General features: G+C 54.7%; 1 protein-coding gene and 1 long non-coding RNA gene across 2 annotated transcripts in view; one reads left to right on the top strand and one right to left on the bottom strand.

The window, feature by feature from the left end:
* The first annotated feature begins 870 nt into the window (after positions 1 to 870).
* On the top strand, positions 871 to 26,254 carry LOC129212856 (uncharacterized). Its single transcript, XR_008579297.1, has 5 exons — positions 871 to 1,064; positions 2,781 to 2,912; positions 3,615 to 3,707; positions 3,806 to 3,906; positions 25,367 to 26,254. It is a non-coding gene; the product is annotated as an uncharacterized LOC129212856 (long non-coding RNA).
* The window catches only part of SH3RF2 (SH3 domain containing ring finger 2), a 44,977-nt gene continuing 21,671 nt past the window's right edge, over positions 3,893 to 27,198 (bottom strand). The window contains exons 5-10 of the mRNA XM_054842005.1: positions 26,783 to 27,114; positions 18,601 to 18,695; positions 16,407 to 16,577; positions 14,191 to 14,417; positions 11,377 to 11,744; positions 3,893 to 10,443 (exon numbers count right to left, since the gene is read on the bottom strand). Of these exons, the coding sequence (XP_054697980.1) occupies positions 10,150 to 10,443; positions 11,377 to 11,744; positions 14,191 to 14,417; positions 16,407 to 16,577; positions 18,601 to 18,695; positions 26,783 to 27,114 (1,487 nt within the window). The 3' untranslated portion in view covers positions 3,893 to 10,149. The remainder of the gene's footprint in view (positions 10,444 to 11,376; positions 11,745 to 14,190; positions 14,418 to 16,406; positions 16,578 to 18,600; positions 18,696 to 26,782; positions 27,115 to 27,198) is intronic.

Consider the following 27,198-nt stretch of genomic DNA (forward strand, 5'->3'; position numbering starts at 1 on the left):
GTTATTCTTCAACAGTGCCTCATTGTGTCAGAAGGATTGCGTGACCTTTGGTGAATTATTTTCCGCTGAAGCGGGGAGCAGCAGCAATCATCGTGCGCAAGCTGGAGGTGCACATGGGCTGCTGAGCTGGGGAGAGCTGCCGGTGGGGTTGGTCCAGAATCGTCTTTTTAGTACCCGTACGTAGCCTCGAGGATCCCCGTTCGTATTGCTCGGTTCTCGGACCACCTCTGCGGCGGTGGTAGTCCCTGGCGCTGTTGCAGAGCTGGGCTGCTGGCTCCATCTGGTCAACGTGACAGGAAAGGAGAGGAGGACGTCCTGAGCCTCCCTGCCCCCGCGGTCCCCACTGCCCCCATCCTTAACACGGGCTGCGCTGGCTCCTGGGGCTCAGAGACACCACCAGCACCCGACCAAAACCTTCTGCCCTGGAACAACCAGTATCGGCCCTCGAAGCCTCCTCCAGTGAAATCCTAACCGGTGCGTTACGTTACCAGAAGGGCCGGAGAGCCGGAGATCTGACTGCACATGGCTTTTGCTGTACGAGAGGTAGGTCGTGGTGATACTGCTGTGGGATGCCGAGGTCCTTACGGGCATGGTGCCTTGCTCTGGGAGCACTTGTACCCCACATAGACATGGGGGGCGGTGGAGATCGGTGTGGAGCTCAGAGGCAAGGAGGCGCAGGAGCAAGTGAATCCTTGGAAGGGAGCTGGTATGAACCAAAGCAAAATGGCAGCACTAATCCCATGAATCTTTCCTCCTCCACAAGGTCACTCCAAATACGTTGTGTGTACGTGATTAAGAACAGACAGGATCTTTTAATTTTGTGTGTCCTTGTTCCTTTCTCCAATGCACAGCAGAGTGCCAGGGGAGCCTGCGAGGAGCCAGCCACCGTCGCCGTCACCGTGGCCGTTGCTGCTGCCTCAGGGACTGGGCCACCGGCCGCTTCGACTTCTGCTGCGCCAAGGCAACTTGTAGGAGTTTGCGTGGCTGCTCCTTACTCCCTGAACGCCTCGGTAGTTCCCGCAGCAAAGACGCACGAGAGAACAGCGACCTCGAACCCATTCCCGGTGCGTGTCCCCCCCTGTGGTGCCCAGTCACCAGCCGCTGCGTGACGTGACCCGGGGGCGCTGGGCAGTGGCCACCACAGCCCTCCTGCAAGCCACCAGCGGTGGCCCCGTGCGTGTGGGGGGCCTGAGGGCAGGGGCTCTGGCAGCAGGGGGCAGGGCTCTGGCAGCAGAAGGCAGCTGCCTGCGGTGCAGGTGCCCTGGCCGGGTACCGGAGCTCCGCTAAAAGCTGCAGGGAGGTAAATCTGCGTTTTATCTGTGGCATAAAGGGGATGCAGTTGTCGTTCCTCTGATCTTTAAGCAGTGGCTGTTAGAGTAATTTCCGATCCATTAAGCAGAAATATGTGTCTAATAGGGAGAATTTTTATTTCTTTTGATGTTTTATTTCTTTAGTAGCAGATCGGGTTTTTGCATCCTTTTTTCTCTTTATTTGGGTGGGGGTCACATTACTTCCCTCCAGGTTTCTTTTATGTCTTCTGTAACGTGTGAGGAGGAGAAAAGCATCACCACTGATTTGCATTAAGGACGTGAGTTAGATTCAAAGGCATGGAGCACTTCAGCAGTGCTGTCTGAAAATAGTTGTTTGGGTTTTGTTCTGACACCACTCTAAAAGCAGGGCTGCTTGTTTGATGGAGGGGGGTTTAGAATGCTCCTTGGACAGGTACGAGGGAGCCGGGCGCTGCAGATGTCTGCCAGACCCGAAACAACCGAGCGGGCGAAGCAGCCGGGGCTGGGGGTCCGCAGGGAGCCCGGCGGCACTGGGACCTGCTCTGGGCAGCAGATCCTGCCTCCCACCTTTCCCTGCTCCAGGATCTCTGCAGAGAAGGCAAAAGCAGGGTTTTGATCGGTTTTTCCAGTTGATGCTTTTTTGGTTTCCATTTTTGGCTGGGTCAGTTGGGTCATGAGACTGTGCTACAAGTGCTAATTCCTTAAAACAGGGGACAGCTCTGACTGCCCAGCTGCTGCTCTGTGCCACCTGAAGTATCCTTCTTGTACAACCTGACGTACGTACCCTCCTTCGGGGGTTTTGGTTCTCTCCCCGTGCCAGCTGTGCTCTCAGGTAGAACTCGGGCGGGCTCCTCCTCGAGCGGTCACGATTCTTTCTATCCATCCAGTCCTTCTCCCTCACCACCCACTCTGCAAAATGCCTTGGTTTGAAAAATAAAAGGCACGAGTGTTTCACAGCAGTCTCCCTCTGCTGCTTCTCATCCCCTTTGGAAAGTTAAACCTGGGTCTAATGCCCAGTAACCCCAGTAAGTTGTTAAACCTGGGTCTAACGCCCAGTAACCCCAGTAAGTTGTTAAACCTGGGTCTAAAGCCCAGTACCCTGCTCCTTCTGCCAGACCGTTGTGTCGCAGCAGTTTCCTGATCCAGCAGTGGCTTTGAGAGCGTGAACCTAAATTGCTGTCTTCAGCTGGGACTTGTGATCTGGAACTTAGAGCAGATTAATTTGCTGCTCTTGGGAAAGCAGCAGTGACCCTCTCGTCCTGCAGCTGAAGAGTTTACAGCACAGGGGTACCGGCAAGGGGCAGACTGGAAGCGGGACAAGGTCCCGTCCCTGCGCTCCGACTGGCCCTGCCTCTGGGGACTCACTTCTAACCACGGAACGGAGCAAAGCGCTGCGCTCCCCTCTTGGCCAGAGAGTTCAAAGCACTTGAAAAAGGAGAAGAAAACAAAAAGTCAAGCAATGCTAAATGTTGTCATTCTACCTGCTTGTAGGTTCCCGCTGAGGGCAAAGAGCGTCAGAACTAGAACGCGGGAGCTCGAGCGCAGAACACTGGAGCCGAGCTCAAGGCGGAACCTGGCTGGTGAGCCGGAGAGCAAAGCTGCTGTTCCCACCCTCAGCGCCAGGTACCCTCCTCCTCCGCACCGCTCGCTCCCGGCTGGCGAACCAGCAGCCCGACGTAAGAAAGTGAAAATAAATGTTCCTGGGTTTTTCATGCAAAAAGTTTTAATGGTAACACAGTAGCTCCCACGGGATGGAATGCCGCACGCGTCGGGGCTGAAAGCTTTGCCGAAACCTGTGTTTCCCACCTGGTGCCCCCCCCAGCCCCAGCCAGCTAATTTGGCAGCGCACGCACGCCGCAACGCCGCTCTGCCGCGTACATGTCCAGTGCATACGGTGTCGTAATCCATTCGGCTCCAATTAATTTAATTAATCTACAGGCTACAGATCTAAACATTAGTGCTATAAACTTAGATGAATAAACTTCTGAAAACTTAAAATGTTCTTAAACCATTGCTTTTCACTTCCAGAAATAGAAAATAAATATCTTGAAGATTAATACAAAACAGAAAACTAATATCTTTATTGACTTCGCCCTTTTCCCTAATAGTATGTTAAATTGAAAAAACCTTTTTAAAAAATGAATTTCACATCATGGAAAAAATATTGAGCATCACTGAATTTGTACAAGTGTCTCTGAACAATAAACTAAATGTATGTATTTTATTTATTCCTCCTACCCATCACCAAATAAGAGACAATTATATATCCTACTGTTTCTAAGCATATACATGTAAAAATAGTACTTTCTGTTTTCTCATTTATAGTAACATGGCTGTAACATTTCATTGTAATGTTTCCTGGGCTCAGCGCAGAAAGAAGACAACAAAATTCCCTGGTCTGTTATGCAGGGGATCAAGGTAAACTGCCTTTCGTTGATCTCTACCGCCTTTAAAATTTATTTCGGTTGGAACTTTGGTGTAAGTAGATCTTTCTTCCGCTTTTACGACACGTACAGTCGCCAGCAGCCTGACGCCGTGAGGTACCTCGTGTGCAGCCCGCAGCGCGGATTCCATGGGACAAGGGATCAGCTCGCGCAAACCCCCGCTGACCTTGCTGGTAAGTCCCCGCCGCTTCACCTGGACGGTTTTGGGTTCTAAACACTGATCTTATGAATATTTTGAAATGTTACTTTTTAAATGGGGACTCTTTTTATACTGAGACTTAAGGCAAAAAACCTGAAAAACTGAAAGCCTATCGCTCTTATTACACTTAAAACATGTAGTTGCAGAAATGAACTGCCATAACTATTGGACAACGAATAAACCTCCTAAAATAATGATAAACGTACACATGAACTTACACGTTCCTGGGCTGCTCTGGTGCTTCCAGCTTAAATGTTTGGGGGCCAACGTTTGCATTCCTCCTCCCTAGAGCTGGGGATGGAGGAGGGCTGGGGCGATGGGCCACCCCTCCTGCCGCTGCGGGCTCTTCAGTAAAGGCTGCTTATTCTCTCAGGCTTCTTTTTCTCAAACTAATTTCTTGGGTTTTCTGCATCTAGAGGAGATGCTCAGTGTTTGAACAGTTTTGCTTTGGTGGCTTATGAAAAATTGAACAGGATGGAGTCAGGAAATAAAATGCTTGGAAATAAGTGTTCATTACAACACCTGGTGACTAAGAACACAGCGTGGATTAGAAGCCTGAATGTGCTACAACCTTAAAGGTGTTTTTCTAATGCTAGTTTTAGAAAATGGACCTTTCCCAAGGGGAGAGCAGGGTTGTTGGGAGAGTGGAAGAAGCAAATACCTGGTGTCCTGCACACTGTGGTCATTCACTAGCTTATCAGCATTAGGATACTTTTTCTAACGCACCAGGTTCTTGGAACCATGAGGTCATGTTAAAAAAAAAATAAAAAAAAAATCCCCTTGACTTCCACATGAAAAGAGGAGCCTTGTGGCCATGGGGAAAACCTCTTGAGAATGACTGCGAAGGCTCAGCGACTGGAAGACGAATAGAAATCACAGCCAGGCAGGGTCTCTCCTGGTTCCGGAGCCACCCCAGCACCCTCCTCTCCGCGGGTGTCTGGAGCTGCCGGAGCCCCGGTCCAGCCCCAGCCTGGCCGTCCCCCGCTGCGGGCAGAGCAGCTGCCGGCGGCCCCCCGCCAGGCGCCACGCCGAAGGCTTTGCGTGCCCACAGCCGCCTCCTGCGTGACTCGAGTTTTCTGACCAAGGGATCACCAGATCCTCTGGTCACGGAGCAGGGACTGATCCCAGGGGACCTTCTGTGGACCCCAGCCCGGCTGCGGCTCTCGGGCTCCTGGGGAGCGGTCTGCCAGCGGTGCAGCAGCCATTGCCATCTGAAATGGCCTTGCAGAATTCCCTCCTGAGACGGAACGTCGTCACTTCGACCTTCCTTGTGGCAAGTGGATGCTTCTGGCTGGGGCAGGGAGGCCTCCTCCGCATGAAGGATGTGGACGGAGTTGGTTAATGTTATGTTTTCTTACCTCTGCTGCCTCTGCTCATAATTTGTCAGGAAACGTGACTGCGGTTCAAGCTCGGGGGGTAGGTCACTTACTGAAGCGCTCCAAGGTTTCTGCCAGGCTAGGCAGGCAATTAAAGCTGAGCTGATGAATGATCTGAAACGGGCTCCAATTCATTAACTAATCATAAGGAATGAGCAGATAGAAAATAAGCCCAATTCCAGAACTTGAGAGGTACATTAATGGTCCCTCCATCCCCATGTGCCGCTTTACGCGCTTTTCCAGAGCTCCTTTCCCGCGCTCTGCTGCCGAACGCGATGCTCCGGGTGCTCAGAGCCCAGATCAGCCTGCCTGCACCTTCGGCCGGGTAGGCAGAGAACCGTGAATTTTCGTTACAGAAATGCATCACGCTGCAGTACAGCTGCAACTGTGTTTTGCCTTTCCTAACGTTGTTTTCTTTGCACTCTGTGCTTCGTGTGATGGTTTGTGGTAAAACAGGGCTGGGAGCAGCCTCTCCGTACCGCTGAGACACATCCCTGGGGGCAAAGGGGTGGCCTTCCGCCCTCCTGGCCAACTCGGGAACCACAAAACAGGGTCCCAGTGCTGCTGTCTAACCTCTCCTCGCTGGGAAATGGGCTGAAGAGAGTCTGGAGGGTGGGAAGACACGAGGGAAGTGAAATATGTATCTAAAAAGAACAGAAACCCTTGAAGAGCTCGCCCACCTCTGTGTAAAGCCACCACCCTCCTGCCAACATGTGATGCCTCCCTTTTCATTGCTACCCAATTCAAACAAACAAAAAAACCCCAAACAAAAACCCAAACAAAAATTGGATGACAGCAGCCAGAGAGGGACAGGGGTTTGGAGCAGATCCTCATGGAAAATGCAGTGTGCTTCAGGTCAGCAGGAACAAAAAACGTGAAGTTTGCTCATGCTCCAAGAACGCAGTGTGGTGATTCCGCTTGCAGAGGAAAGGTGGTTGGAGTGATTGTTCCAGAACAGATGTTTTCAGTCTGGTGCACTTAAAGAAGTGTTCCCAGACAGACCCCGTCGGTGTCTTCCCCAGCGTGATCAGCTTCTCCGTGTGGGCAAGGGCCACTTGTTGGGCACTGCCTGGCTCGGGGCTCGTGCCAATGCTCCAGGCTGGCTCCAGGTGGTCCTGCTTTAGCCTGGGCTTTTGGAAGAAAAAGGTCTGAGCTCTAGTCCCTCTTCCTTGGGATGTTCCTGGTGAAGTAACGCCGTCCGGATGCTTCCTCCAGGGTGTTGCCAGGGGAGGGGTGGGGAAGGCGAGGAGCACTGAGCGATTTTGCTCAGCGGGCCGCAGTATGAAACCAGCGGGCAGGTACGTCTGTGGGAGCAAGGCGCTTGTTAGAGCTGTTGCTTTAAAATATGTCTTGGTTTCATTCTCTCTCCCTACATATTTTGAATATATTTAGGGCACTTATCACCATAGCATCAAAGCACTGAAATATCCTGTGCAAGAAACTGAGAGATCAGTCCCAAAATAGCTGCCTGCTCTTTTACCAAAGCACCAGTTTCGCTGTCAGTGCTTCCTTTCCCTGCCGTTACCCGTGACCGTGTGTGCGCACGAGTGTCAGAGCTCTCTCTGTCCCCATCAGCCCGCTGCTGTCACTTGTTGTCATAGTGCAGCGGGTCAAGGGCCAAGGCCAGGAGAGATCTGTGGTGCTTTTTGGTGTGTTTGTCTTCGGACGTGACTGTTGTGCAACGGGCTGAACGGTTTTGCAGGCTTCCCTGTGTGCATGGGTGCTGTGAATCCTTATTGCTGTTTGTCTTGATACGAGAGGGTAAGAGGGTGGCTTTGCTCCATGCAAGGCGATGTTCTGACCTGGTAATGTGAGCGGTATCCAGCTGTTGTGAGCCCAGATGTGCAGAAAGACTCTATGGCTTGTCCAGCCTTAAGGCACGCTGAGCACCTCTGGCTTCTGCTGCTGCTCTTGGTGTCCCCTGAAGCTTAGCACGCCCGATAAATCGGGCCAAAGGAGGGGCTGTCTCTCCTCGTATCTGGGCTTCGGTGGCAGGGCCCAGGCGTGAGAAGCGGACCTGCAGTCACTGCTGTCTCTTGCTCTCCAAGCTTTGCGTTTTGCAGCCCCAAACTGAACTTTGCATTCTTCCTTTGGCCTCGCACGCCTGCCTCTCGTGGGAAAACCTGCCCCACTTGTAGATCAAACTTACAAGGTGACTTACTTCAGCGTACATCTGTCTGAAGCCCCTGGTGAGTTATGGTTCGCTCTTTCCTTTTTGCCCCTCATCTTCAAATGCCTCTCTGCATGCAGACTGCGCTGAGCTCCCTCCTGAGCGTCAGCAGTTATTGATGCGCTCCCTGGCCTCGAGGAACGCTCCTTCTGAGCTCCTGATGAAACAGGCTCCGGGGTCTCGCAGGGCAGGGTTAATTGCCGATAACAAGGGAAGATCTTTGATCGGAGCCGCAGCAGAGTCCCTGGCTCATCCTCTCGTTCCGGGCTCTCTGGGGACCCCGAGCTCTGCTGGGGCCGGGGGGGCTCCGGCTGCCTCTCGCTGCAGGGTGTAAAACCTCGGGATCGGCATCAGCTGCGGTGTGTGTGCAGGGATCGGCCCGTCCCCCCCAGGGCACGGCCCAGCTGCCCCAGCCGCGTCACCCTGCTCAGCAAACAGCACGACCCGGGCAGTCCCGTTAGACCTTGGCTCTGTGATAGTGGCGCAAGGTGAGGATGCTGGTGTTTGGGGCAGTAAAACGCAGAAATTCCCCTTCCTTCCCTACACGCTCTGTCCCTGCCATGTATTCACTGGGCTTCACGTTTCCTACTGCTCCTTCTTTGCCAGCATTTCCATCTGCGTAATTAATTCTCGCGTAGTTCCAACCACCCATGCCACCGTCTTCTGTGAGCCTCGTGGGAGGTCAGCTGCTGAAATGCATTAGGTGCTTCGTCAGCGGATTACAGGTCAGGTCACGCCAAGCCGTCTGTCCTCTCGTTAGCACGCAGTGCGTGATCCCCTCCGGAGCCAGGCGTGAGCAGGCAGCCCCTCCTTCCCGTCCAAACCGACACTATAAATTGCTACCCGAGCTGGTCCTGGACGTACCTAATGCAATTCTATTTATTTCTGAATGTGTTTGGGAGAAGCGGAGGTGCTCTTGGTTATAGAGCCAGCGTACGAGGTTTTCTGGTTCGGTCTTAAAGGGATGAGAGGAGTCTTCGGCAAAGAACTGGCACGTCTTCTCTGAGATGTTCAGCTGCCTTTGAGGTGGCATTGCTGAGAGTCACGTTCACCCTGTTATTTGCAGCTTGTGCCACCTTTTATACCTGGGCAACTGCACATTTTCAGCTTGTCAGGATCTTTCTGCAGGAGCTTAAACAGTGGCAGAGAGCACAAGGTGAAGAACTCATCTGTGCCACTGGTGGCTTCCGTGCTACTGCAGATCCCTGCGGGCAGATGCCAGCTTCCTGCTCCACAGACAGAAAAAGCTGAAAGAGTAGAACAACAGGGGCTGTAGAGTAGTAAATGATTTTATGCATTCCCTTTTCTTAGTTCCAGAAAAAACCATCCTTCTCTGAGGCTGTGCCAGTGCCTCGGAGAGTTTTGTTGACCAGTGGAGTTAATCTCATGGGTTTTGTGTGCGATTAACCGAGGATGTGATTCTTACAGCAGTTTTGGACGAAGCACAGCTACCGCGGTTAGGAGATCCAGCGGTCGGTGGTTGTGGCTAGGATGGGAATTGCTGGTCTGTAAACCGGCAATAAAAGCAATGAAACCCAAAAGCTGTTGTGCACGGGTTTGCTGGAGAGCAGCCCCAGCTGGCGAACCGGGCACAGCCTCCGGCTCTGCCTGCTTTTCTGTGGATTCACAGGAGATGCTTGAAATGGGGACAGCCGAAACGAGCTGGTGCTGCCGTGGCAGAGGGGGGTGGTCTGCGGCACGGTGAATGCTGAATTCTGTGACGTAGACAGCGTTTCATGCATCTTAATGTAGAGTTAAACCCGTGAATTCCACTTGGGATATTTACAGAAGCGATATCTGAGTGGGTGGGCGGGGGGAAGGAGCTGGAGTGAGCTCACGGACTGCTGGGAGGTAGCTGACAGGTAATTAGAGGAAACCAAGCAATGAGGAGAAGCAAGATTCAGTACCCCTGTCTGCAGAGTCTAAGTGACTGCGGTAATGGCACGTCCCTTTCCATTGTCCCTTTCCTCTCCAAGTCACCTTTTAAACTGCATTCTGTGTTAAAACTCCTGGACTAAAACCAAAGAGAAAAAGCAAGCAAGCAACCAACCTAACAAAAAATCTGAGTGAACCCCCCTCAAAAGGCAACACGAACCGTCGGCTAGGAACTGACTGATTTTGAGTTATGGTTTCTTTATCCTGCAGCAGCAGGAAGGTAATGAACCAGTGTTTTGATCCCTGTGGGCTTTCCCGCAGCAGCGAGGAGATCCAAACAAGTTTCACTATTTCTGATACGTGCACACCTTTCTTCCCCCTCCTGCTCCTCCTCCGGTGCCCCGCGGGCAGCCCTACACGACACCAAGGAACACCAGTTTTGTGGATGCCGCAAACGCCGTTCATGTCTCTCGCCGCAGCCCTGGGGCAGTGGGGCTCCTCCAGCCGCGCTCGGGCAGCAGGGGCCAGGACGGGGCTCTCCCGTGCGGGGATGGACGCTGTCCTGGCCCGTCCCGCTCCCTCGGGAGCTCCCCCAGCTCTCTGCAAGCCTCAGACTTGCAGGTCCTGAGGGTGCCGGCGGCGTGGGGATGTGGGGACGTGGGCAACACCTGCCCCTCGCCACGGGGCGGGGAGCGGTGGGGGCGGCAGGCTGGCGCGGGGTCTGGGGTGCTCAGCCCTCGCAGGAGGGAGGAGAGGAGCAGGCGCGCGAAGGCGAGCGGGCGGAGGAGTTACCCCGTCAGTTTGCAGAAATGCTGCTGTAGCTCTTCTTGACAGGGAAGGTCAGCTGCCCGGAGAGGTCCAGCGACAGCGCCTTCGGGTGCAGCGCCCGTCGCTGGTGCAGGGGGCTGGAGCTGGTCCTGGGCGAGTAGAGCACCAGGAGCTCGGGGCCCGGCAGGCTGGCTTCTGGCAGGAGAGCCTCCGCTGCGGCCGCCGGCTCCGTCCTGCTGCGCGGCAGGCTCGGGGAGGGCTGCAGGCTGTGCCGCTTGGGCGGCGGGGGGCTGTGGTTCTGGAACCTCACCGTCTTCACTTGCTGCAACGAGAAGGGGACCAGAGTCACGGTGGGAAAAGCAGCCACCCGCCCTCCTTGCTGTGACCTGCCCTGGAGAACCGGGGGGATGAGCCGAGGGGGCGGCTGGCTCCTTCCTGGGTGCAGAGCATGCCTGCGGGGAAGCCCAGAGCGACGTGCAGCTGATGGCAGAGAGCACCAGGGAACGGCACAGCGCCGTGCAGCAGTGCCACCAGCTATCGCAGGGACCTACCGGGGTGCTCCCGAAAGCCATCACCCGAATTCCGGGAGGGGAGAGGGCGGGTGGCCTGGCCTGGCCTGCCGTGCCCTTCAGGGAGAGCCCGCGGCTCCTCTCCAGCTGGTGATGCTCCTCCTGGGAGCTCCGAGGTTGGTCGGGCTTTCAGGGAACTGTGATTTACTCTTTGGGTGCCGCGGGAAGGGAAAGCTGTCACTAGGGCAATCTGCAGAACTTTTTTATCTTTATGAAACTTCCCTCAGGCTGCCAGAGGGAAAAAAAATTTTGGTTCCAAATGGCTCAGCCAAAGCGACATGGGGGAGGTGGGGGGGCTCTGTAGAGACCGGCCTGATGCACGGTCTGACGCCCAGGTCTGCGGCGTTTGCCCATTCGCTCCCAAACTCTCAGGGACATCGGTGGGATCCTTGCCCGATTTAAGAGTTCAGATTTGATTGTGACTGAACACGGGTTTACACGGAAGGAGACCCTGCAGCATCTTGCCTTTCTAAAAGGCTTAATCTGAACAGCAGAGTCAGCAACACAAACATCTGATTTCTTAATGCAGGGACCAATCCCAGCGATTTCTGTCGGAAGAAAACCTGGTGGGAACGGAGTGAAGCCCTCAAGGGATCTGGCCCCGGTCAGTACTGGGCTGACGCAGAACGCCAGTCCCAGGAGGACTGGGGGGACCCTCTGAAGCAGCGGGATGCCGCTGGCCGTACCTTCTCGGCGCTGTTGCGGGAGGTGTCTGGCTTCACCAGGATGGATGGCGGGGCTGACGCAGGCGGCTTTGGAGCTGCCTCGCTCTTTGCTGGAGGGTCTTTGGCATCCAGGATCACCGAGCTGCACACAGAGGGAGTTCTGCTTTCCGCTCCTCTGACCGCAAGTGCCGGCGAAGCATCGTGGGAGAAGTTTGGCCTCGTTCCTGCCTCGGCCACGCCAGCTCCCGGAGGGATGCCGAGCGGCTGGGGGCTGACGTGCTGATAAAGCTGAAACTGCTGAGGTCGCACCGCAGCCGTGGGAGGACGCCGGAGGGAGCCGGCAACCTGCACGGGGGTCCCTGCCTGCCCCGGCCTCTGCAGGGATCCATCTGGGGAGCGAGAACCGTTGGAAGGAGGTAAGTCAGCAGGAATCCAGACCGGTACGAAGCAAAGAGGCAGAAACGAGCAGCGGTTACAGCCTGGCACTAACAGCCCCGTTCACGGGGATGCTCCGGGGATCGCCACGCACCCACCCCTACGCACCGGGACGGGTGTGCAGTGACGCCGCCTGCCTCCATAGCCTCGGCGGAGCAGCTGCCCTGGATTTGCACAACAACTCACGTCACAGAGATTTTTCTGTCTTGGATAGAGAGGGGGTGACCGTGTTGGGTGACGCAGGACGTCTGCCACCAGAAATCACCGCCCTGAGCAGAAACACCTCACGGGGCCCGGGGTGCTCCCTGCCCTCTCCTGCACGGTTTCTTTGCCAAACGTGCGAGCTGCCCACACGACCCCTGCTCCTGAGCCCTCCTGCCAGCCCTCGCCAGCCCGTCCCGTGCGTTGTTGCTGTCTGGCTGCTCCATCCCACAGCTGCTTTCCCGTCTGCAGCACGGGAAGCCACACACTTTATTTCTTCTGTAGCTTCTTGCTGTTCACAAGATTGAGATTTTTTTTTTTTTTTTTTAACATAGCCACCACAAGGGAATGAGTCCTTACAGTAAAACAACTCTCTTAAGATAAATCCAATTTCGAGTCTAAACCCACCGACAACGGCCCTTGCAAACGCGCCTCCCCCCTGCCCCGGGCACTGCCTGCCTCCAGCAGCAGCTCTGCGCTGCAGAAAATGCCACTTGGTTGCCCAAACACACTTGGAAATGTATTCCAAAGCAGCGTGCATGGGCTGAAGGGTAAACCTTGCCAGCCTCGTTGGAAAGAATATAACCAACTGAGCTCTGCATAGTCAAACCCCCTAAAATTACCAGAATAACCGCAGCTGGGGCAAGCCGGTGGCGTGGGAGCCGGGGTCCTCTGCCAGCCTCGCGGAGGGGTTCCCTGGGGCTCCCTCTCCCTGCCCTCCGTCCCTGCGGGCATTTCCGACAGCCCCGGCATGGACAAGTGAGAAGCACGTATGGGATCTTTGCGGAGGAGGAGAAGAAAAACGGAGCCGACACGGAGGTTTCCCCCCCAGGTCTCTGCTACGTCAAAGCTTTTGACAATTTCACTGGGTAACTCCTGCTGCTTTTTTTTTTTTTTTTTAAATCAAGTATCCTTTCTCACCTTCAGGCTATTCATGATTTTATGCATCTCAGATATTTCCAAGCTGAATTTTTTTTTCTCCTGAAATAGAAGTTATTCTATTCTCTTGATCAACCTCCTGCATAATTTTCCTGATTTTCTATATTCTTTTTGAGTTACCAGAAATACATGAAGTGTTCAGGATATGAGTTCACCAGAACTCCCGCAATGGCACAGCTAAGTGTTATTCTCTTGTTCTGAGTTCCTTTCTTGACAATTCCTAATAATACTCTAAATTAACCTTTTTTTTTTTTTTAAATTGCTTCTGAGCACGGAGATGGAGCTCTCAAAGAGCCATCTGTGATGATTCCAAAACCTCTCTCCAGAACAACAAAAGCCAGTTTAGGGCCCAAGGTTGTGTGCGTATAATTAGGGATTATTTCTCCCCATATCCGTGTACTGACGTTTTGGCTAACGGTTTAGCACCCTGTTGCTGGGTGTTGTGGACTTAAAGGTTGGATTTGCTGACTTTCATTTCCCGAGGTCACTGCAGAAGTTAGAGACTGAGAATATTGTCTTGGTACGGTTCGCGTTCACCTTGCTGGATTTTGTATTGCATTTTCTTTGTTTGCCACGTAAGGATGCTTGTACCCCGAACGGCCTCCCCTACTCTATTGTTTAACGGTTTTGGTTAACCAGCGCGTTTTGAGCCACGTTCCCGTGCCCCTCGAGGACACGGTCCTCAGCCGCTCCCCCAGGAGTGAGCGGTGCCGGCCGGTGCGGGTGAGCCCCCAGCCCTGCCTTTGTGCCTTCGCAGGGGGTTAACCCCCCGGGCGCTTCGCCCCCTCGCCAGCCGGGAGGGTGAACCCCCACGGAGCTTGGGGCGGGCTTTGCTGTGCTCAGCCTCGCAAACGGCATCTTCCTTCGCCTGCGGCCCCTTGCCCAGCGGCAGGGTAACACTGCCTGTCCTCGGCGCTGTGACGAGACCCCTTGGAAAGACCCTCCTCGGGAGCCCGTTTCACAAGGGGACGCGGCTGGGCGACAGCGAGGTCACCCCGTGCCTGCAGACGCCTGCCCCCCCCAGCTCGCCCGTGGGTGGGAGATGATGCGGTGAGCACCCCGGGACCGGCCGGTCTCTGCTCGCGTGGGGCTCAGCGTGATGCAGGAGCCTGGCGGGACCCCTGGGGAGAGCTGCCGTTCTCCTGGCAGCGTTCGCTTTCTTTTTTATGGCTCCGGCAGCCGGTATGGTCCGGGGGGGCGGGGGCTGCGTCTGGCTTCTCCCTCCCAGAGACCCCCCCAGAGACCCCCCCAAGCACTTACTCTTCCTGGTGCTGCCGCGTCCGCGCCGCAGCGATGCCTGTCCCGAGGCCGCTGTGGCCATGCTCCTCCCGGGCGAGGGGACGGGCACGGGCAGCAGCGCCGCTTTCAGGGGTCTGCTTTGTCTCAGGCCGTTCTCTGAGATGCTCCCTTGAGAGGAGAGCGAGGAGGTCGATAGCGTCCATGAGGTGTACAGGGAAGGCATCTTCGAGTCAGAGAGATTAGATTTCCTGTTAGAAACAGAAAAGAAAATGAGCTGAGACTAGACTTGCGGTTTTATAAGGAGAGCAGGAGTTTGCCCACAGACACCTCAGTGGTTCCAATGCGCCCGCGCTGCTCCCACGTCAGGGAATGGCTCCTCTTCCCCCTTGTCTCTGGGTGCCGCGCAGCCCGGCTGGTTTTGTCCGGAGGCAAAGGCAAGCCCGCGTAGCCTTCCCCTGCCCGGAGTGCGCTGGACGGCCCCTTCGGCCGGAGGCCCCTCTCGCGCGGGGCAGAGGAAACGTTCTGCTCCGGTCGTCTGGCTCCAGCTTCCCCTCCGCCGCTGGGCCCCTGTCCCGTGCACAGCAGCTACTGTGGATCCTCCTCCTCCCCTAGAGAGGTCACCGCCGTGTTTTCACCCGACGCCACTAAATTGCCCAAACCCGTCACCTCCCTGCCAGCACACGGGGCAAATACCGGGGCAAATACCGCACCGAATTCCTCGAGGGAGTGGGCCGCAATGAAGTCCTTTTGCTGACTCCTTAAAGGAGGGGAAAAAACCACCCCTCTGATTCTTCTTTACCTTTTTTGGGGGGGTGGAGGAATGATTTATGGTTTAATAACTGAGCAGTGATTCATCAAATAACTCGGGCATCAATTTATTGTGAAGAAGTTTCCTAAGGAGGATAGAAGAGCAGCTCCAAACCCGGCGCTGGTGGCTGAAGCACCGTACGAGGCTGTTTAGGGTGACAGGGCTGTGCTCCTGGGTGTTGGTTTGCTCTGGTTATCCGCGCGGTGGGGCCGCGGTGTTATCGGAAGCGACATGGTGAAGAAACGGGCTGGAGAGAGGAAGACTAATCACCAGCCCTCTGGAATGCTGAGGGGGGGGCAGCCCTGGGACCTCTGCTCTGAACCGAGCAATTTGGCAGAAAAAAATAGAAGTGGGGAAGGAGAAGCGAGGGGGAGAAACCAAATGGGGGCGGGAGTGCCTGGGAGCGTGAGGCGCGTTTTTGATGTGTGGGCAGATGGCTTTCGGGGAGGCGGAGGCTGAGATGCCCCCGTCCGTCCCTCGGTGCGATCCCCTCCGAGCACAGCTCCCTGCGCCCGTCCGTCCCCGCTCCCGCAGATGGGGCTGGACCATCGCAGCGAGTTTCCAGCCCTGGAGACCCCGCTCCACATAACGGAATCACAGTCCTGGGAGAGGTGTCTTGACTTTCTGTTTGCAGAAACAGAGCACTGGGTTTCTAAGCTGTTCTTCATTTCTCTGCCTAACCTGAGCGTATCTCAGGGGAACTAAGGGTGCATTTTTTTTTTTCCTCTCCTAAATTGTATATTTTAATTATTGCTCTTTCTAAAGCATGTTTGTTTAGCTAGATCAATGGTATCCAGTGCTTAAATGCCTGTTCTAAAGACAGTATTTTGACTCTAAAAGAGCCTTCAGCTTGTGGTTTCCCTTCTGGCAGGAAAAAAAAAAAAAAAAAAAGACTGGAGTCATCCAAAAGGTATAAAAGGCGAGTCCGAGCACAGACACGCTGCTGTTCATCCTGGCTCCCAGAGCAACTCATCAAAACGTGCCGTTGTGTCACCTACGGGTCTCTGCCAAATCTCCTGGCCTGAACTAAACAGTCATGGGAGAAGCTGCTGCTGTCTCTGTCGACATCCCAGGTTAAAACAAGCAGATGAAGGCTGATGTCGCGCTGTTTGCTCATCTGGACCGTGTGCCCCCTCCGAGGGGAACGCTGCCGGCCCCCTCCGCTCCCTGACTTCTCCCTGCCGTGGTGCCCGGCCGCTGGAGGAGATGCGATTCCCATGTGGTGTGTGCAGCCAAGTCGGTACACGGAGAAATAAAAGGAGTGAGAACTGCCGGGTGTCATCCCGCCCGGGCGAGGGATCCCTGGCCCTCGTTAGTGCCGCAGGAATCCCCCACAGTGATTTCTCTGTGGGAACAAAACCACCCCAAATCCCCTGCGTTACCCGCTCCCCTCCCCGTGCGTTTTTGTTTCACATAAGAAAACCCAAACCTGAAGAGGGGAGCGACGTAGTTGCTGGGGAAGATCCCCACTCTCCCCGTGACGAGGGACATGCCCCGCAGCCAGCCGTCGTGGTCTTTCCCAAAGACGCGGACCCCTTCTCCCTTCTGCAGCTCCAGCTCGTCCGGTCCGTGAGCCGCGTAGGAATGGAGAGCCACGCACCTGGGGAGAAGGGGGCGAGTGGGAGGGAAGGCAGTACCTGCCCCCGCAGGGGGACTGCAGTCCCTCCTGAAGCTCCTGGCTTAACTGCGCTGAAGGACCGACGCTGCTGGCTTTGGGCGAGCTGTTTGCCCGAAGCCTCTTCAAACCAGCTCCTGCACCAAATGTTTGGGTGCTGCCGTCGTTGCGGAGAGAACTCGCAGGGAAGAAACTGCCTGTAACTTCGGGCCAAAGGGGATATGAATAAAAGAGCCAACAGGAATGGAGAACAAAACAGATCTGGTCGATGGTTTCTGTCCCAGAAGTGCCGGCCAAGGGCGACTCACGCAGCGAGTGCTCCATTGCAATAACTGCTGAAGGGCCAACGTTACCTGTCCTAAGGCAAAGCAGCATGAAAGAGCGCAGGTACTGTGCTCTGTCCGAGCGATAGCATCAAGAATACGTTCTGCCTTTGAAGTCCGTGGTGAGCCAGAGGCCTTGCATCTGCTTGCCTCCAGCATCATCTGGAGGCGTCGGAGGCCGGGGAGGAGCGCTGCTCGTACAGCAACGCGCGTTAACCCCATCTGCCTCCCTTCCCCGTTCTGCCGCGACCGGAGCCCTGCAGAGACCGACGCTGGGACTGCAGTCGCTGCCGCTGGGGCCCTGCGGAATAAAGCGGACCAAGGAGGAGGTAAATGGCTCTGCTCTGGGCTAGCGAGGAAACCGGGCTGGAAGTTAATTTGACATGCCCTCTAGACCTCTCCGTCGTGATTCTGGGACTACGACTAGGTGATGAAGCTTTGTTCTCTGCAGTGAACCACGTGTGACCACAGAGTAAAACAGGAGCAAAAGAAAATGGCATATTTTTTAAAACTTTCCCCTATCTGTTCTTTGAAGAACTTTGTCTCCAGTGTAACAGATTGAATTGCATTGCTGTTTGTTTTGGTTTTTTTTCCAAGGGAAATGTGATCTGCTCCCAAATACTAATGAGTTACAGACCAATATAGCAATTATCAGATATTATTTTAAAAATAGAAACAACAGACTAGTTGTCTAGATAATCAAGGTCTACCCCATAACTTTTAAAAAGCTTTCTCTCTCCCTGTTGTTCCGAACAATCACTTGAAAGCTTGACTTGAAACGCCTGGCTTTATCAAGTGTCTTCTCCTTCTGGTGCTTGCGCAGACCAGGCGAGGTTCAGTGTAAGGGTGCTCTAATTCTGCAGTGGTTTATCACTTTATACGGGATTCATCTGGGAGGGCAGGATATGCAGATGCTGGTTTGATACTGCAGGGCTGAAAAAGGAGCTGTGCAAAATAGGTGGCGGATTGAACACTTCAACACAGTCCTCGTGCTGCAAATTATTTTAAGGTCTTAGGAGTTTTCTTGTGTTTAGGATTAAGTGTGTGCAATAGTCTAACGCGTGAAAGCAGCAACCGTGGTGAGCGTGGCACAGATTTCTAGATACCGCTCGTGTGCACTTGTGTTCCCACAGGTCTGGCCCGATACTGTGGAGGTGCTAATTACCACGTAGGCAGCTTGTTGCTATTTTGTTATTAGGTAGCTTTATGCAGTGCCAGGCTGGTGAATCTTATCTAGAGGAAAACAAATCATCACAATATATTATCTGCAAATTTTAACTCTGGGAAAGTTTTAAAGATTGGATCATTCAAAACACCAGCAACCTTCACTGTTTAAAAATAAATAACTGGAGGCACTCAAGGAGTAACCAGTTTCTTTATATTTAAAAAAATCTCAAACGTACCGTTGACAAATAGGCAGAACTATATAAATACTGAAGTAAGGTCATAAGGCGCACGGACAGCTCGCCTGCTGGGACTATAACGATTCAGCTGTGGCACTGAGTCTCTGTGACCCCCTGCCTGGGCCAGCCAAGTCCATCCCTACGCGGAATGAGGCGCTACGAGGGAGCTGCGCTCTGGGCTGCCTTTACCTCCTGGCTCGCGAGAACCTTTGGCTGGATAAGCCTAAGGCGAAGGTACCGAAAAGCGCACGACCCCCCCCGTATTTCAGTTTCCTTACGTACATATAAGCTGATATGTGGTGCTGCAGGTGGGGCAGAGTGACGATGGCTGCCGAGTGCCCCAACGATCCTGGCGCAGGGTAGTAGGATGTGCTGACCTACGGGGAGAAAGAAAGCAAAGCAAACAACATATTAAGCTGACTATAGGCTTATTTTAGCCGCTGGAAGAGCAGCTAAAAACACTTGGCAGGCTTCACCCACCCTTCAAAAAAAACCCCAAAAACCCGCAACCAAAGACGTTTCAGGAGAAAGAAGAGTTCGGAGCATTTGACACAAAAAAGACCAGGCAGTAAGAGGAAGACTCCTGGGCCTTCCGCTTCCCCACAGATGTGCTTCCCAGGGTATGGCTCGGCTGGGCTGACGGTGCCGACCCTGTCCTGTGAATGAGGCGCTTGGTGGGACAGCTAACCCGGGGCGCGGAGGCTCTCAGAACAACGGTGAAACAGGATGAACTAACCGAACAGCCGTGACTTCCAAGAGTTAAGCTTGAGCCCTAAACCTGTCATTGTTGCTGATGTCGTACATGTGAGATCCGCTCGCGTGGGGAACCCTCCTTCGCCTCTCTCCTCGCGCTCCCGTGTTTTCTCACCCCTTTTCGCTTGGCTCTGAACGAGGTGGGTACCTTTGATTCATTCACCGTCTCTGGTGCCTGCTTCAGGAGGGAGAAGGTGTTAGGGAAAAGCCTTTCAAGCCCAGACTTTGCTAACCAGGAGGAGACCGTCGCGTCTGCCAGGTGAGGACTGGTGTAATCGCTGCTGTTTCACTTGTTATTTATTTAGCTCCAGCTGGGAGTATTGCCATTGTCTAAACCCTAAATAATACGGTCCTTGCCCCAGTGATCCTTTAATAACTGTTATTAAAGCTATTTACCATGTCTGTGGCGTCCTGAGGAGCTTCACAGACCCGTGCGTACACGCAGCGCAGACCGTGCCGGGTGCGGGGAGCAGCTGCCTGCGCCGCGGGCAGCACGAGAGCCGGGGCAGAGGCACCTCGCTCGGGTTTGCGTTGGGTTTGGGGTGGCCCTTTCCCCACGGTCATTTTGCATCCTATGGAGAGGTACCAGCCACCCTAACGTCCCCTCTGTCCTCTCGTAGACGTCTTTCGTGTTCCAGGGAGGAACCTCAGCCCCATTTCTGCTGTCAGGGTAATTCTGTGCCTTGAACCGTGCCCAGACCGCTGCTGCAGCGGGTGAGTGCCCGTCCCTGCTGCCGCCCACCGACGGCGAGATGACGACTCCTTGGACCTCCCTGTCGCCCCAGCGATGACGCGGGCAGCGTGCTGGGCTGTTCCCGTCCCCCTGTCCTTCTGCATCTCGCAGCTCAGGTGACATCCACCCGTTTAGGGGGTTTCTGAGGTGAGGCGTGCGCTGTTGGGTGTCCTCTGCCCGGTGTTCTGCTGAGCGTCTGGCCGTTACCCCCCGACCCCAGAACTGCCTGCACGGTGTCTCTGTTCTTCTTCTGAGTTTGGTTTCGGTTACGTGTCCTTGGTGCTCGCTGGGCTCCGGCGCGGCCCCGCCACGGGCAGCTCCCCCCCTCGCGCGGCACTGATTTCTGCGGAGGCCAGGTGCCAAGAACAAGATGTGGAGATGTTTCAGTGCAAAGTGGGTTAGCGTTTCACAGCTGGCTGCTTGAATGAGTGGTAAAAAATGGGTACTAGAGCTATTAGATATGGGAAATGTTAATCCTTTTCAAAAAACATCTGAAGAATATGTAGATAAAACCCCCTAAAGTATATTGGCCAACTATACAAAGCACTTCCACTCAGAAATGCTCCTGAAGTGCTCGGCAGAGGCGTAGGTCTAAGCACCTCCTCCTCAGTTTTCCCTCTGTTGGGGCCATGTCTCCTGGACCACGTGTTGGTGTCTTCCCCCTTGCTCAGCCTTGCAGTTCGGGATGGTTATCTGATCAGGGAATTCCTGCCGTACCAGAAAAGGAAGGCTCTGGGCTGGATCCTGCTGGGAGCTGCACGGCAGTATGCTTTACAGGAAATATTTTCCTTGCTGCTTGCAAACTTATGTAGCAACCAGGGTGCAAGGCCTTTCAATGAAAACTGAGAATTTTCTAGGGGAGGGATACCCTGCTCTTTCACGTCAAAGCCCAGCTATCTTTCAAATGGCAAAGGCAAACAATTTAAGCTGAAATTTTTGACCAGTCCTAGCTGGCTGCCTTGACGTGCCCAGCAGCGAGGCAGAGGATGAGCTGGAACGAGGACAACAGCATCTCTCCCCTCCAGAGGTGGTCCCTCCCGGCGGGGCCTGGAGCCATGGCAATAACACCCTGTGCCGCTGTGTCGCCTTTCTCTGGAGGCTCTCCAGGGGCTTTGCGAGCGTTAGGAGATTAGCGAGGTCTCTCCGGCCCGGTGGAGGCAGGGGGGGTTTGTTATCTCCGCTTCACAGGCGGGAGGGCCAAGGTCTGTCGCGGGGATGGAGGGAGCAGCGCTGCCGCGCCTGGCACCACACGGCTCCGGGGGCTGCGACGTGTCCTGGGGGGCATCCATCTGCCGCCTTCCACCGGCAGCGCTCGTTTCTGAACGCGGTGAGAAGAAGCGGTGCCGCCAAGCCCGGCACGGGAAGGTCCCGGTTACCGAACCCGCCGGTCTGTGCCAGCCGCGCACGCGCCTCCTCGTCCGTTTGGTTTCTGCCCGTGAATTTTGCTTTTCTGCTGGTGGCCGTGCTGGCAGCACAGCAAACCTCGGGGCCGGGGGGTGACGGGGAGCATGCTCGGCAGCGTGCTGGCCCCACGCGCTTGGAGGAAAGGGTGGTAGCCTTCAGTCCGGCATCCTCGGGATGCTCCCTTCTGCTGAGCTATCCCTTCTAAAGCACAAAAACGTATCCCGGGGTGAGCCGCTGTGAGCAAGCGGTGCATCCCCATTTGAAATTCGGTGCTGTGCATGCTGAAAGGCATCAGCCGAGTTGGGCTGTTGCAGGAGCGCGGCTGCTGTCGGGAGGTGAACACGAAGCTCCCAGCAAAGCAGGGCGGCTGCAGCAGCGTCCCTGGGGAATCTCAGAGCGCGGAAGGTCTCCGGGCTGGGATGTGGCTGGCAGGCATGCTCTCCTGCAAAGACCACAGGATCTTTAATGATGTAGGTTGTCAGAGCTTTAATCTCTTGCTCATTCCAAATCTAATTTCTAGTGATTGTGTCTGTAACACCGTGCTGGGGCACTGGCTTAGCAAGGACCTAGGGGAAAAAAAAAAGTGAGTCACCAGGTGTGTTACTCTCCAGTAAATTAAGTTAATTAAAAAACCCCAGCAACTGTAGCTTCTGTCTCTGGACCTGGAGTGGCAGGTAAGCTTCAAACCGTCTTTGAGTTCCTCATTTTCTAGTCCTGGTAGGGTCGGAGCAACCTCTCATATAAATGATGTTGATTGGAAATTATAATTCTCTTTTAATAATTTTGATAATCAAAACCTTTGAAATTTGGGGGTTTGGAGTTTCTTTTTCCTGCACTGGAGCAAAACAACCACCTTTTGCTGGTTTTCCTGATGGAACCACGTTGCAGTGTCCACTTTTGGATGGAAAGCTTCATGTTTTTCATCTCTCTCTGTTCCCACTCTGCATGGAAGCAGCGATCCTTCCGGAGCCTGTGTCAAAGCTGGTTTTGTATTTTCAACAGAGAGGAAAAAAAATGGAAATATTTTCCAGCCAGGTATAAGTGATTTCAGCATTCACTTTTGCTGATCTCCTGTGAGTACCTTGCAAGCCCTTGTAAGCCTCTCCGTAAATCCCTCTCTTGCTCCATCTCCGGATCTAGCTTGTCGCCAACGTGATTTCTAGCTTGGCTCGCTCTGCCATGCCTGCTGGCACAGGCGAGCCCCTGGCGAGAGCGTTCACAAGACCTTCGGGGAGGGAGATCCTCCCCGTTCCATCGCGGGGCGGTTGGCGCTCTTGGTGCTGCTGGAAGTTGGGTCCTGCAAGTTTCAGAACTTTTTCTACGTAGAAAAGCCAAACGTACTGGACGGCAGATGTCAGGTTCATCAGCTCACCGCGACGAGCGGCCAAGGGTAGCAGCAGCTCTTTGCCAGATGCTTGCCGTCCCGAGCACCGCTGGGCCCGGGCGAATGAGCTCAGTTGTGACTGGGCAGGTTCCTGCGGCCGCTGGAGGCGGGGAGGGCGGGCGCAGAGCAGCAACGCCGCGCTCCCCTCGGCCCGCTTGCACAACAGGCACATGCACAGACACGGTGCGCCACAAGCCCCGCAAACTGGTTCTGGCTCCCGCCTGAGCCCGGCTTGGCAGCACGGAGGGGAGGGAAGAGCAGGAGGAGGGCTGGCGGCAGTGCCGGCCGCTGCCGCGTGTTCCCTTTTATGGGCCGAAGTGAGCCCGACGTGAGCCGTGGCGGTGGGAGCGCCAGGCGGGCGGGCACACCGTGTTCTGGAAGGGCCCGCAACCCCCCGGCGCAGCCTCTTCAGCTTTGCTGCTTGAGCCGTGCCCCGTTGCTGCGTTACCCGCGGTGCAGCCCCTCCTGCTCCCGCCCCCCCGCCATCGCCAGCGTCGCTGGAGACGTGACTGCTGGGGGATGTGTCACACACGGGGCGCTTTGGGGGATACTAGTGCTCCTCTCTGTCTCCCTCAAACGTACGGCGTCTTGTAGGTCGGGGCCAGTGTCATGTAACTGTAAGCTATTGGAAGATTCCCACTCGTTTTGACCCCCACCCCAAGGAAAGCAATGAACGTAACTGTTCAAAATGCATGGATGTTTTTTTCAATTACTAGCTCCACATGTATATTCAATATCTGTCTGGAAGCCTGTCCTTGCAGAGGAGAGGGACTTAAAGGCTTGGGTAGTAGCAGGGTCGCTTGGTTTCCAGTTTGACCGCTCGGGTTGCTCGGCTGCCCCATCCCCGAGCGACGGCTGATGCCCCTCCTGCCCCCCCTCCTGCGATCCTGACCCCTGCCAGCGTCAAACCCCTCTGCAGCACAGCTCCTCTCCTTCCAGCTGGTCTCACGGGACCTTGCATCCTCATCTGGGGCAGGGACCGAAACTGGGTCACTGTCTGAAAGGACAGAAGCACCTCTGGGTGCTCCGTGGAGGGTGTGCTCCCGGGGTGCTGCTGATGGGGCAGTTCCTTTCACAGAGGGAGAAAAGCTCCAGTGTTTGGGAGGGGAGCCCGGGCCGTGGCTGCTCTCAGACTCCTTTGGGCTCCGTGCGGAGCCCTGGCTGGGAAGGCAGACTTCCCCTGGCTGCCAGGGAGGGCGGATGCTGCAGTGCACATTCCTCCTGCCGGTGATTCACCGCTAACCCCACGCAGCCTCTGCGGCTTCGCCCGCCGCTGCCATCTTAGGCAGACGCCTGCTCCCTTCCCGCGCCATCCCCCTGCTCGGCGGGGGGGGCTGGTGCCAGGGGCTGGGCGGGGGGGAGCACCCTCCACCCCGCTCCCCTTGCCCAGCGTGCCCCGTGTACCTCACCCTTGCCTGCCAGCTAGGGTTGTCCAACCCTGGGCTTGGTCTCAATTCCCACTTAACCGGTTAAATCCTCGCCTACTTCATTCTGAAAAATTGTTGGGTCTTGCCCACCAGGTCTCAGAAACTCCTCTGAGAGGCCGTGCCGTTCGGGGCTGGCTCCGGGTGGCTCGAGAGCTGCCATCGCTGCTCCTGGCACGGCCGCGGCACCCGGCTGAACCCTGGCGAGGATTTCAGCCCGGAGTCGGGAAGGCTGAGCTCGGCTGTAGGCTCAGCTCCATCTGCTGCACCGTATTTGTGACCACCCACAAAGATCCAGGCTACTCAACCTCTGCAGGCTTACTAGGGAGCATGGAAACACACGGAAGCAATTAAAGATGTGATTCAGCCCACTCTTTTCTTTACTAAATTGCTAATAACGGAAGACCCCCACCTTGATATTTGTACTCTGAATTTTCAGGGCTGGCAGTAGGCACACAACTGTTCATTACTGCTGAGCTTCTGTTTTATCTGGAGTAGTTTAAACCCAAGAAACACAGATCTTTTACTTCCAGGTAATGTTGTGTATATAAATTAATTGCTGTGGAACAACTACGCTTTTGGAGATGAGCTGCTGTTTTGCCAAAGTCTCAGCACTTCGTATCGAAGCTGAACTTCCACCGGGAGCTGCTGAGCGGGGTGACATCGGGATCAGCATCAGCTCTCGGCTCTGCCATTACTCCTGCGTCCTGCAATTTTGTTCTGATCACGAAGGGATGCCTTATCAACAAATTCACCCCCGCAGCTTTTCTATCTGATCAGTACTAGGAAAAAGGACGAGCGAGCTCACTGCGATATGGCCAACACGGTCCAGCCTGGCAGCGCGTATCTGGGCTTGCAAAAGAATCTCAACTTTGCAGGTCAGTCATCGCAACCCAGACCCAGAGAGGGGAAAAGGAAAAGCTGCGACCTGTGTGGCCCCGTGAATGCCACGGATCTTCCTGCAAACCTCTGGGAGCAAAAGCGTTGTGTAGAAGAAAGGAAATTCCAGCCCTTCTAAGGCAACACGTTAACAGATCACTATTGCTTCTGCTGTTGACAATAGTTCACGCTAAGACATTTTTGGTAAAATTATATTGGGTTCATGAGACGTGATACCGTTTCAATTGAATTATAGTTCTATTGTAAGGCTTCATTTCCTCTCACATAAAACAGGATCTAACATCCAAGGCTCTTTGCAGGCTATTGCTAAGTACAAAACGCCTGCTGGGTTTTATTGCACAGACACCGAACTACCAGGGGCTGCCTTATTGCTTTATAAAATGTTAGAGCAACCTTGAATATGAAAGATGTCGTATAAATCTAAACAAAACCCTTTTCCTCCCATTTCAGATGATCTGTGAAGATTCTGTATTGAGATCTTTACTCAGAGCATGAGGAAGGAATGAGACTCTTTTGTCTCCTAGAATGAGGAGCGGGCATAGTCCAGAAGGTCAGTCTATGTTCGTTATCTCGGCCCCAAGTTCGGCAGCTCCCAGCAGAGTCCCGGGTTTAGACTGCAGACCGGCAAGGACTCCCGGTAATTGCCCCCCCAGCGTGGAGGGATGCAGGCGGGGGGCTGACTGAGGCCAGGGCAGAGACCCCCACTGCTGCTGAGAAGGGCTGACAGCCCTGGTTGAAGGAGCAGGAGGCTTCTTCGTTATTTCTGTAACGTTATAACGCTGCTGAGCTGGTGTTTCGTGCGGAAGCCTGTCCTGTAGGCAGTTTGCCTTTGGAGAAAACTTTGTGGATCAGGGTACGGTTACGGAGCTCCGCGCTTCCGTACCTGCGTGTGCCCCGGCAGGCAGAGCCAAGGTGGCGTTTGGAGGTACCCAAACGCGTGATCTCCTGCGCTCGGATTCTGGGCTTAACCAAGTTTTTCGATGAAGCCCACTGCTTACCATTGAGGATGCTGGGCACTCCTTGCACGCTTGAGACTTACCAGAAGAACTGAGACACCAGTCAATAAAAAGGGCAGGTTTCTACTTTCCTTTTAAGGAAAGGTTAGGTGAAAAAGCCGTTAAAGCAATCACCGGCAGCACAGACCTGCTCAGTACAAGGCAGCTTTCTCCTCATCTCACCGGGCTTTTATTTGCTCATAATGCAGGGCCTGATTCTGCAGGTCCTGCCATGCCGCTGCAACTTAATTCTGTGCGAGGAGCTCGGAAAGGCTCATCATCAAAGTAACGCGGGTGAGCGTGGCCAATGGCTGGTTTTAGCTTTAATTTTGCAAGTGCTGAGAACGGCCTGGTTTTGATGTACATCGTTATACGGCAAACCAGCCACTCGCTCGTAGCGTGAATCCAGGCACGCACACCCCTGCGCGTCTGTCAGTGAGCTGAGGCCCAGTTAGTTCCCTTGGGAATTCACATTCCTTACTGCTTTCTAAAATGAAAAATACTTCATTTTGCAAGGTAAGCGCTCTGTTTTCTCACTCTACACCTGGGGCTCACTGCAGCCGGGCAGAAATCAGAACGGGGATGTGCTTTACCCATGCTTAGTTACTCTAACAACTTAATTTCTCTTTTTATGAATTCCCTTGGGCCCTCACCTCTGAAGACAGACCTTTGCAGTTCAGAAGGAGGGGAAGAAATCCCAGGCAGCCTGATGTGGATGACATACCCTAATGACACTATTAGCTCGGGTGCTTTGTCTGCAGGTTTGTGCTTTAGCTTTTCGAATTGCTGCCTGCGCATTCAGTGTTTCTACCCAAGATCGGCATTTTGGACTTGTACCGCTCCTGCAGCATCCGCGCCGCCGCTCCCTTACCTGGAGAGGGGTGCTGTAGGGAAACTCCACTTTCTCGCTGCTCTGGGTGGCCACGGTGGGGTTGCTGGAGCTGATGAGCACGGGGGAGCTGATCTCCAGCGCCTGCCGCTCCGCGGGCGCGTGGACCATCCGGTTGAGGGTGTTCAGGGCGGTGGTGATGGAGAACTGCCGCAGGCTCTTCCGCCTGGAGTCGGGCACCTTGGGGAAAGCTGGCGAGTCTGTGCCCTTCGCTTTGGGAGACGCCGTTCGTAGGGATGCGCACTTAAACTGAGGGGACCAGTGGCTTTTGCTGGTCTGCAGGAGCTGCCTTGCAGTGGTGTTTGGCTGGAAGAGACAAAGGGAGACGCGATGGCATGTGTCAGAAGTTATGCCTGGCACAGCCCGGCGACTGCTCAGTTTTCCCTTTTTCCTCTCTT

This window comes from Grus americana, chromosome 14 (genome assembly GCF_028858705.1).
Source record: "Grus americana isolate bGruAme1 chromosome 14, bGruAme1.mat, whole genome shotgun sequence".
Taxonomy (NCBI): Eukaryota; Metazoa; Chordata; class Aves; order Gruiformes; family Gruidae; genus Grus; species Grus americana.